General features: G+C 33.1%; 1 protein-coding gene across 1 annotated transcript in view; it reads right to left on the reverse strand.

The window, feature by feature from the left end:
- The window catches only part of LOC118180416 (sn-1-specific diacylglycerol lipase ABHD11-like), a 70,466-nt gene continuing 58,137 nt past the window's right edge, over positions 1-12,329 (reverse strand). The window contains exons 5-6 of the mRNA XM_035349543.2: positions 4,855-5,054; positions 1-232 (exon numbers count right to left, since the gene is read on the reverse strand). Coding sequence (XP_035205434.1) covers positions 82-232; positions 4,855-5,054 — 351 coding nt within the window. The 3' untranslated portion in view covers positions 1-81. The remainder of the gene's footprint in view (positions 233-4,854; positions 5,055-12,329) is intronic.

A 12,329-nucleotide genomic window follows, 5' to 3' on the forward strand; every position in this document is an offset into this window, starting at 1 on the left:
AATATTTTAGTAATTTTATTGCTCCATATTTAAAAAGCAAGAAATGTTCAGGCTTTTTTCTGTGTTAAATTGTGTACAATATTAAGATAAAATTTCGTTCTGGAAAATAAATTTCAGGACTGCATCTGTAAAATGAAGAGGTTGATCTATGTGCACATCATGGGTAGCATCTTCTATTTCGACAAATTCAACTTTTAGAAAAAACTGCTTTATGTGATGCTTATCTGCTCCTCTGAAAAGAAAAAAGTATATTAGTATTGGTATATTGCCTCAGATAACTGACTGCAAACTTCATTTCCTTAACTACGTATTTTATACCTGTACTTTTATATACGGCTTTTCTAAAATAAGGCATGAAAGGTTTCAATACTCAGCGTGGGAGGATTTTGTAAATGTAAAGCGTAAATTTTTTGTTATCCCATAGAAAACGAATGGCAGTTAGTAAAGTATTCTTTATGTTTTAATAAATTACACACAAATAATTTTTCAAAGTTAGTCTTCTCAAAGAATTTGTCTATAAACCTTCCTAAACAAATTCTGGGAAAACTGTTTGTGTTGATATTAAAATATCTATGCCCTGCAGAGCGATACCACGTACGATTGTTGAATCACTATTGCATGACATTGGATGCGTCATTTATTTGTTGTGATATTCAAGGTGATTTAATCCTAATACAAAGGGACAGATTTTTCCTAACATTTTCTTTTCTCACCCACCACTGTTAAAGCTTGTGAAGTTTTCGCGAGAGTACCAAATGCAGAAGAACCTCTTGAACCTGAGAAAAAAATTAGATCTCTAATAAACACATCTTTTTATGCAAACATTGTGGGCTCTATATAAACATTAAAAGATTTTTTACCTATTTATACGAAACGGTACACAGTAGAAATGGGCATTTTCTTTACCTTTGAGAAAGTCTCAAAAGTTAGTTAGAAAATTAGTAGCTCGCCGTTATCGCACTTCTGAATCACATAATAGATCGGAAGCTGAAACCGCTGCATAAAGTGTTGACCTAAATGCACGTAATAATTTGCATAATATTGAGACATATTTTTCGTGGGGTAGCAGTCTTTTGTGAAGTACTTCCATATTTCAATGTATATGAAAGTTTCTGAGTACTGTTTCATCGGCAAGAGAAAATAGTAGAAGAAAATACTCGAGATGAGTGACATTTCGCAGTCAACAGTAAAAAAAAAAAGAAACAGTTAAATGTAAAATTAACTCATTTAAGCGAGAAAGCATTACTGATTGCAGCTTCGTTTAAACTCGGTGAAACGGGGCCGAAGCTTTGTTGCTTCGCTAAACGCAGTATAAATTGCAGTATTTTACGCAGTTAAAGTGCTTCTTCGAATGAAGATACATGGTGCTTGGGACAGGTTTCTCCATTGTTCCGACAAGAATGGAGTAGAAATTATATTACTCACGAGATTACTATACAGAAAAATTTCTAAGCTTCTACGAAATCTAAATTGAAGGCGAAGTAATGCAAGCAATATTTACCGTCTCCACAAATTGGATGATATGAATATTTTCTCAACAGCAGGATACTATTAAAGACTTTTTTACTGTATAATATAGCATATATCACTTATCCTCAATTCTAAAGGTACGTAGGTCTGTGCTATATATGCAAAATTACATTGAGAAAGAATTCCGATATTTCGTTCTATAAAATTGAGTCCCTTGAATGAAGTTCCAGTGTTCGTTCTTTCACTTACTATTGACTTTATTTTTAGGATTAAAAGAAACGAAAAAACCGTAATGTTCGAATTTAGAAAGGGAAGGTAGGCTTTAGGAGTGAATGAGAAGTAATATGGAAGTAAACTAATTTACCTTAAATTTAACTACTTAAATTTCATATAGGTAACGTCAGTGATGGTAGAAGAATAACCATGCAAAACAGGAACATCTTTCAAAATATGAAGTTCTTCTGCTAAAGTATCAAGACGGGAATATAAATGAATTTCACGAACACTGAAAGTGAGATATAAACGGCTACTATTTTTGGTTTATATGTATATACAATATACCAATATACGTATAATATAATGAGTACAGAGAGCGTGGGGGACAAGGAGATAGAAAAAGTTACTAGTACGAAACTGATGATCAAATTTCGTAACCAGAAGCTTCAAATATCAATTTTTTATTCCTTTTTTTTTTTTTAGGTAAATATACATTAATCTTACATGTCTGTTCTATTGTATTAAGATTATCATGAGTTCAGAAGGTTACTGTACCAATTTTAAGGTGTTTCTTTTCAATGTAAATAGTCGTTATGATTACCAACTACCTGAATTACCCGACGTTGCCCGGGCTTTATGCAACGTGAAAAGGCTTCATTTAGTCTTTTCGAAATCTCTGGTAGAAAGCGATTTTCCTTTTTGTTCAAGGTGAATTGTGCAGAATTTGAGCAACCTTGAAAAGAAAACTGTAGATGATATTTCGATAGAAAATAAAACGGTACATTTTTTGCAAAGCTTAAAGGTGCACAATGCCCAATCAAAAAAAAAAAAAGCAAGCCACGTGCAATTAATCATGTGAAAAATATCCTATTTTTAAGTTACATAGCGCTTCCATGTTAATATACGCTACACAATACTCTTCTTGATAACCATTGCAAATGCAAGCTGAATGTGAAATTGCAAACGCTTGAAATCGAAGGGCAGGCTTTAGTCTCTGGGTATCAAAGAAATGCGAGGAATGAATACATCTTCAGCTGCGGCATGTCCCGTGATGATGGTATTCAGCAATAGGTTCTTCACTGTAAGCCTTGTTCCATTCCATAACCTTTTCTGGTTAATGTTACATAATGATATAATAGCAGATCCTTCAATTAAAGTGAGTTTGTATGCTGTTTTTCTTAAGTCTCAAAACGCTGTCAGAAATTCTGTCGGGCAATGCCCAGCTTGCTTTGTATCCATTACCGAATCAATGAACGAAAAGACTACTATGTTGCCGGAAATATTTTCCTGGATAATCTTCTTACGCATTTAAGAATGAATTTCAAAAGTTGCGTTTTGCTTTGTTATCCTTTACGTCTTTTTTCGGATGTCAGTTTTCAGAAAATAACCATCAAGATTGATGGTTATTTTCTGAAAACTATTCGTGGAATTCGTGGAATATTTTGAAAGGTATGGATGCGAAATTATGAGAGAGTGAAATTTCGTGCCCAAGGGATGAGCGGAAAATGGATACATCGCACATTTAAATTCTACACTATTCTAAAGAGTAAACGAAAGCTGCGCCATCTAAAGATTTTAGTAGGAACTAATAGCGGGCACTCAAAAAACGGCACCGTGAACCTAAGATGAATGACATGATTTCAAAATTGAGGCTATGTAGAAATATTAATACTTATTTTTTGTAAAAAAAGTTCATGCAGTAATTTTGTAAAACAAAAAAACATTAAACATTTTGTAAAACAAGCAGCATGTTAAGAATTCCTTGCTTAACATGCATGACTTTTATTGATTGCGGGAGCGCAACAACGGGACAGCGAACTTACGATTAGTGATGTGTAAGTAAGATGGATGTCCTGAGTGCAACGTTATAATTTAAACTCCCTGAGTGTGCGTGTCTTTGGGTTTTTAAAATCTTATGCAGACAGTGATCTTCCTATTTTTCTTTTCTTTCCTTTGAAGTGTGCAAAATTTCATTAAGATCGGAATAAAACTGTAGATTCGTATCAATGACATACGCAAAAAGAAACGGACACTTTTCACTATTTAATGACAGACAGACAAAATAAACAGATGTCTTGTCTAGCACGCAGGCTTCGGTGCGAAGGAAAGGTATGTAAACAGTAGCAGTGTCGTATTTGAGAAGAAGAAAAGAGAATTCCGTACTTTTTCATATGAATTTAGAAAATTAATTGATAATTAACAAAATAAAATGTCACCTATCGGTTAACATGCCCGTGAGTGCAATGAAGAGTGGGAAATCTATGTGTCTTCAATTATATAGTCTCTTAGGAAAGGGCTGGAAGTATGTGCTTTATTAAACAAATATACTAACTTATTGGAAAAATTTATTAATAAGATGGTATTTGCGATACGTCGTTTCATACTTTTCAGCACTCCTGAATATCGGAGAGGAAGATGAAGTTGAAAAAAACTCTGATCAGGAAAGTATGCGTAATGGAGAAAATTAGTGTGCGTTATCTTTGCGTAATGCATACAAAAACCTCAAAAACACTCAAGCATCAAGCCTCTTCGCTGAGATTCAAACTCGAGTCCACTCAAGTTGTTTAGGCTTCCTATGCACTCGATCACTATTGTGCTAAGATGTTGAGAGTATTAAAGATAAAATAAATATTAATAAAGCGATTCACTCGAATTATTTTTCTGCTATCGTGTACTATTCCAGCATAAGTACTTGAGTCTCTGCAATATAAACTTCAAAATTTAATTCCTGAACTGTCGTTGTATTTTCTATAATGGCATGCCCATTCGAATCTTCTAACTGCGTCGAAAAAAAAACAGTAATAAAAATTTGTCAAACTGGTTTTTGTTCATAAATTTATAACTTGCTATTCGGAAAAATAACTAACACATAAATTTCTAAAAATAAGAAAGTCTATTAATATCAAGAAATTCTTTAGCCTTTATTTAAAGAAGAAAGGACCATTAAACAATATTACTTCGTTGTTCTTGTAATCTTCTATTTTCTCAGATATATTTTTATATTCGCACAATACAAAAAAAAGATGATGATATATTTGAATATTAGATTATTATAACTTTTTGCGAATAACAATTCACTTTTAATCGCTCTGCTGCATTCTTTCAAAACACTTCCAAGAAAATTAATATATTATTTTTCGTTTGATGAATCAAACTAGAAATACTTACACTAAAAAAGGTGATAATGCGCCATAAATAAAGCAGGCTGGTCCATGATAAAGACCACTAGGATCTTCCATCACCGTATCAGCATTTCTCATTGCTTTCTCCAATATTTTTAGGTTAGATTTGACACGATAGCGACCATCTGGGTTGAGTTTCAGGTCACCAGCCAGCCGGCTATTAGCTTTTATCTTCTCTAATGCTGGCTAGCAAATAAATTTCAGAACAGTGAGATATGTTGTATTTTCTATAATCTTGAAGTATAAAGTTCAGAATAACATAAACATGCAATAAAATTAGTAATATATCTTAATATTTCAGAAATAAATTTATCTATTTATTGAAAACAATGATATAATATTGCAACGAATTTATTTCACAAATACAGATATAATATGAAAAGTTAACGCTTCAAGCTTCATTTCGCAACGCTGAAAAGTTTTCAGTTTCCAAAATAATTAGTAGAGGCATTAATATTCTAAGTGACAATAGTATCAGAGAAAGAAAAAAAAAACTTATTGTGCACTAGACTACACAAATACTTCAACAATTGTTTAGACACATTTCTAGGTCAAATAGTTTGTAAAAGCAGCAGCTTACTTCATCCGGCATCTTACAAAATACTGAACTGGCCATGCTGAACCGGATGATGTGCCACTGATCTTCCGATTCCGAGCTCCCCCACTTAACTCTTTGTAATTTTGTTTCCTTTTAAGGAGGTTTTTATGTGAAAGATACATTTTTCGTTCTACCATTTCCACAGCAGTTAAAAAAGAGACTAGACGAAAGATTGATCAGCTTAACACTGCCACAGATGTAAGAAAAACTAGGCTATCACATAAATGACAGTCGTGTTCAAAAGGTTGTCACATTAAACATCTGCCAATATCTGTAGAAAAGTGGAGAGTTATATTGTCATATAATATATCTGTATTTATGAACTAAATTCATTATAGCAATCATAGATATGTTTCCTTTTTGTACAATTTTTTCCGAACTACCTCGCACTTTGGAACAATACTAATTTAATAATTTACAAATTTTAATATCCAATGTTACCATGACTCCGTTATCTTTTTATTATCATGACGCCATTATCATTTTGTTTTCATAGCTCTGCACAGTTTTCAAATCGCGCTCTAAACTACTCCAATATATTTGAGATCGTTCCAGTAGCTGCGGCGGTACATTAATGTCTTTTTGCTGAATTTTTATCTTTTCTGTTATATTTTATGCTGTGAGTTCATTTGGAAAAATTTTGATTTTGAGTTAATTCTGAATACACGGTATATCAATAGGATTGCATTACTAAATAACTCTTCAATGTAATGGCGATCCGTACGAAGATGAATTAGAGTAATAGCAATCCACTTTTGAATGGAAGATTATCGGAGCATTCAATTATTGGAACTTTGGATTGTTCGAGCTTCTCGAGATACTGGAAAGTATGAGATGACATGGATTAACGTTACGGATATAATAATTTTCCAATTGATGTCTCTATTTGGCTATACAGAAGTCATGAATTCGGAGGTGATGTCATTGTACAATGTTATTTGATTAATATTTACATAACTTGATTTATTAATTAACATTTCATATTTAAATAATGGCTTGAAGCAGGAAATGTGGTTCTAAGTACCCATGCATAAATAATAAAAATTTTAATATGAGAAAGACATTACTTAAAATTTTTTCAACTTCTATAGCTGCGCGCATCGTTCTCAGAGTTTTCAAATGATATTGTCATATTTTTAGAGTTATAAAGTAATTAAGAGATTTGAAAGCAGAATTTATTCTAGTTGATCGAAACATTTTGAAAATCATCATTTGGGGATCTGGCTGTTGAAAGTTTAAATCTTCACATTCGTAACCCAATTTTCGTAAATTGAGGGTTTCATGTTTACTGCTCATCTCTTGGAATAATATCGTAAATATTCCTGAATTTAAAGCTCGGCTTTTAATAATATTAGCAGGTTTCACAGCTTGATTCAAAACGATTTTTATATTTTCGGGGATTATTTTGGCTACTAAAGCTTCATGATGAATGAAGCAGTGAGTAAATTTAGTTTCAGGTGCGGCATTCTTAATTTGAGGAATAACATCGCAATGTTTTCCTGTTAAAGCTCGAACTCTGTGACTGACAATGCACTGATTAAATTAAGTTATATGACCTAGATGTGTACTTCAGAAAAATTATTTCGAAACAATATTTTTTATTAACTACAACAAATTCAATAAGTTTAAAGCAGCGTTTCTCAATCTTTTTTACTAACGCGTACCATCTAAACAAAAATTGAAAAACTTTAGTACCACCACTACATTTTACAATTATTAGTTAGCAATTTCTCAATATAAGTAAAAGAATGTATTTTGCTATTTGCAAAACCTATCGGCTATTTGTATTAAATATGTACACATAAAGAGATTAGATTAAAAATTGATTTCTATTTGAACTATCAAAATTTAAGTTACAATACTTTAATTCTAAAATTTAGTGTGAAATTTGGGCCTGCTTACAAGAGTCCAATTTCTTTATATGTTTGGTTTTATTTCACTTAGTTTAAACCTTAAATTAGGATCTACTTTTAATTTCGTTCTGTATTTATTTTTAAAATATAACATGAAAGAAAATTCCTGTTCACACAAATAGGTTGTTCAAATAAGCAATAAAAAATTAATAGCTTTATTTAAAATGTCCTTAAATTCTGTTTTCGATTCAGCCAAAAGTTAGCAAGTGTGTTATTTTTGAAATATTCAATTAAGATGCGATCACAGGAAATTTCAATCAACTGTTCGCTTTCTTCCCGAGATAAAATTTCAGGTACATTTGAACAAAATGGATTTTTAATCCAAATTTTCTTTTTCATAGTCCTCGGGAAAATACGTATTGAAACTATTTATCATTTAAAAACAATGTTTTTTAATGTGGGATGCTAATTCTTTTTTATTTTCAAATTATTTTCGGTTATAAAATTTTCTAAAAGTGCTTAAAAACTAAATAATTTTGCAATTCAAATTTTGAATCAGAGAGGAAAATTTGAGTTTCTGTCGAAGTACAAAAAGATGTTTTAGGACTTTGCTTACAGGTAACCAACCACCTTAATTCGGAATGTAACAAAAGCACTTCATGTTTACTGCTCATCTCTTGGAATAAAATCGTAAATATTCCTGAATTTAAAGCTCGGCTTTTAATAATATTAGTAGTTTTCAGCTTGATTCAAAACGATTTTTATATTTTCGGAGATTATTTTGGCTGCTAAAGCTTCATGATTAATGAAGCAGTGAGTAAATTTAGTTTCAGGTGCGGCATCCTTAATTTGAGAAATAACATCGAAATGTTTTCCTGTTAGAGCTCGAACTCTGACTGCACGGCTTTGCACTTATTCCAAAGAGTATCATTCTGAGACATAAAATTGCCAATTACTTTGAAATTTTCGTTTGTAGTTGCTCTATCATGAAGAGATTCATAAAATAAATACTCTTCGGCAATTCGTTTATCTTCTTCGAAACGTATGTAAACTAATAACTAAACAAAGTTCGTTATATCAGTACTTTCATCCAACTGCATTGCGAAATACTCATTGTGTTTTATTTTTTGAATAAGTGGCTACTTTATTGAATTGGTCATTTTATGAATTCGTCGACTTAGTGTATCATTTGATAACGGAATGTTATTAAGTCCATTAGCTGCTTTATCGTTAAATAATGTTAGAACAATGTCTAGCTGCTAGTAATGTAAGGTTTTTCTCCAGTAGTGTGAGACTGCCCGGTTTTGGCAATTCTTAGGCTTACTAGGTAACTAGTTTCGAAAGCTTTTTATTTGAAGCAAAAAAAACTTTCATTACTTGTTTAATATTTTTGAACTCCGATAATTTCCTCTTAAAATATTCTTCAGATTTGCCCTTTAAATTGGCATGGACAATAGTTCACTGCAAACAACACATACATTGAGTTTGAGTTTCTATCTCCTCTCCATTCCATGTAAACCCAAATGATAAATAACTTTCATTACATTTTCTATAAACAATTCCTCTTTTCTTTTCACTATTCTTATTGCTAGTAGATTGTTCTGGATCATTCACCTGTGAAGCATCACTTTTCTGCATAGTCAATCCTAGCCACTTTTCCGTTTTCAAAATCTAGATTTGTTTTATTATATTTTCACAAATATTTAAATGCACAATATAATTCAAAAACAAACGAAGATGTTCTCAAATCGCGTAGAAAAATAAAGAATGCAAAGCAGCAAGAAGGCAAAATACCTACTGTTCGAAACAGAAAATTGACGTAAAACATTTACTCTAATTTAAAACAGAGCAATATGAGCTCGAAAGCGTGGATCGTCATAAAGTGTAGGCATGCTAATAAATCGATCATCTCTAAAAGAATTAGTGAGATACATTATAATTTTATAGGAATTTATTTTTTCCATTAAATACAATATCTATTTCGATTAATACAATATCTATTTCTATCCATTTCTATTATCTATTTCTATTACTCATTTTATAAACATCATTTATGACAATTTTTTATGTCTATGGCTAAAAGAATGTTTGTGAAAATCAAAACGTATTATTTTGATAAAGTCTATGACGATTAGTGAGCAACTATTGACTTTAAACAAAGCTTAGATCACATAAATTTACGAGTGTTAGAGGAAACATTAAACAGGATGTTGGGTTATTCAATTTTTGAATTTCATAGTAGCAAAAGTACTTTGTTTCTTTTCGTACCACCTATTTTTCCCTTCCGTACCACTAGTGGTGCGCATACAACCGGCTAAGTATCGCTGTTGAAAGTAATGTGTAAGTAATTCAAAGACAGCAAATTTTTGGATGTTATTTGAAGGTGCTTCTTTCAGAAGTAGCGAATTCATCTACATACTCTTCAAGATGCTCTTCATTCAAGAGTCACCAAATATTCTTCAAGGCTATGCCATCATACAGTGCTTATGGAAAAATTTCATTCTAAACATTCCAAAATCAACGACGTCATAAATTTATTGAACGGAAGAAAAGAAATGACTTCATGCAGGATTGTGACAAAATAATAAAAAACGATTCAAAAATAATTGCTGAAATGAAGAACGTGCTTTTAATTCTTTTCACTGCTAAAGTAATGAGAGGACAATACCAGAAGCAAGATATTTGGGCTTGATCTGCTATTACTAAACCACTGGCTATTAACGAAGTGAATCAGCCAGGAGGAGAGAGTAATTTAAGATTTATGAAGCATGAATTCCCAGTCATTGAAAACTGCTATCCGGTTTAATGAATTGATCTGTACAGTGTTTCCGACACATGGGCGAGTTTACATATGGATCCATCATTTTTTTTTGGAAGACCAAGTCACTTATAAGCATTTCGAGCAACTACGCCCGTTCCATGATACAAACATTGTTTTCTATCGCATTTCGTCCAATACCGTTTACAAAACAGATTGCTGAAATTTCCCACTGTAATTTTCCTTTAATAGCCAGACCTTAATTTTATACAGTCAGTATGGTCAATTTCGGAAAAACGTTCAAGTGCACTGTCCGGATCTAACAGACATCCCATTATCCAGCGTAACATCCTATTTTAACTAACATTTATTTTAAGCTATCTTTCCTGTCAAGCCTTTACTTTCCCCTGGAATTGCCAATGCCAGAGTATGTAAATTTTAGTAGAACGCGCAGAGTATTCAGATTTTTAGCAGAAATAATTTGAGTTAAATAGAAGGGAAACGAGTTTGTAGGTGTGCTTTCTTGATTCACGAGCGTGAAGGTTGCTAGGTAGAAATTTAAGAACAGCGCGTTTCGGCCTGTGTGCCTACTTCGGCAGTTAGTTGAATCTTTCAACTTCTTATTCAGAAAGTTTGCCGAAATCTCAGCTGTATCTTAGAACGCGGTTAAGATAGTTGCAATTATAGAGCCACGTACGTAGTGACTTGTTATTTATTCATCCTGTTATTTATTTTTAGTTGTACTTTTCTATTTTTATTTAACCGCCGGGTCGGCGTAGTTTGTGAGCGTCAAGTGAACACATCTGTAACTTCTAAAGTGGAATAAAAAGGGAGTTAAACCCTTCTTAAGAGTTTGCGTAATTACCAGTTCATAGCAGTCACTACTCCTGTTGCGGGCAAGTTGGGGCCACGCAACATCACATTGGCGCCCGAACACTTTTCGAACTGAAATGGCCGAAAACTGGATGGAAGCTCCTGTACAAGTCCAACAACAAGAAATGGTGAACCAATTAGAAGGATTTGGATACCTGGTCCAGACGATGATAGCATCGATCAAGCCAAACGTCAATTTCGACGGAAAAAATTCGGTGGCGATATTCTTAGAAGGTCTCGAAAATCATTTTCAGCTATACCCTGTGTCTGAACGATAAAAAGTTGCCATTGCCACGTCTGCACTAAGAGAACGGGCCTCACTATGGTGGAAGAATATAGGCAAATTTTTTTAGGGGAATTTTGAGGCCAAACATATACCTTTGAAAATTTCAAAAAATCATTATTAAAGGCCTTCCTCATAGTGAAAGACCGAGCAAAGCTAGAAGCCAAGCTATATAGTTTTTATCAACGAAATATAGAAGAGTTCACGGACTTCTGCGAAAAATTAAGCTGACGGATATGCTGTATGGGAAGAAACCTGACGCGGAGATTATTGAAATAATCTTACCAAGATTGCTACCTGCTGTTCAAGATTACTTCGAAATTCGAAACCCAAGCACCTTGCAGGAACTCTTCGAGTTGGCGGTCAAGTTCCAAAATCGCAGAATAGCGGAAAAAGCTAGAGGGGCATTGTATTCTCAAGGTCTCCCAAGGCAATCCTCAAATGAACAGACCAGAAACACAAATCGATCTTATGGGGGAAAGAGCTATCAAGCTAACTCATCGAAGCTCGAAGGTCAAGGCCCAAAAAGGAAATTTGGAAACAACCGTCTGCGTACCCAGAAGGCAGAAGTTCAAAGGAAAGCTTTAAACGAGTAGAGCGGCCTGTAAAAGCGAGGGTACAGATCCCGGAAGTTTCGAAAAAACCCTCAAGAAGATACCTAAATACGGTCGTAGTAAAGAACTCACAATTATCGATTATACATGTCCTGGTTGGCGATGTGCCAGTAGAAGCCCTCATCGATACAGGGCAGAAGTTAATTTTATGAGTGATACATTTTTTAAGAAGAATTTTAATAGGTTACGATTATTTAAAAATAAAAACACAGAAATCATAGCAGCGCAAGGACAAACTTGTCAATGTATTGGGAAATTATCATTACAAATAATGAAAGCCTTAAAGTGTTAATTTTTGTGGTAAAAAATTTGCAAAGTCCACTTATTTTAGGCATGGAGTTTTTAAAGGCCACGATGGCCAAACTGAATTTTCAGGAAAGTTCAATTATGCTGGAAATGGATCGGAGGGTGTTCAAATTATCGAAGAACACATTCAGGAAATGTTGAAGAACCAGATAATAACGCCTATAAATAGTGAGTAC

This window comes from Stegodyphus dumicola, chromosome 3, assembly GCF_044657685.1.
Source record: "Stegodyphus dumicola isolate Sdum_Otavi_A_Nest chromosome 3, ASM4465768v1".
Classification (NCBI taxonomy): Eukaryota; Metazoa; Arthropoda; class Arachnida; order Araneae; family Eresidae; genus Stegodyphus; species Stegodyphus dumicola.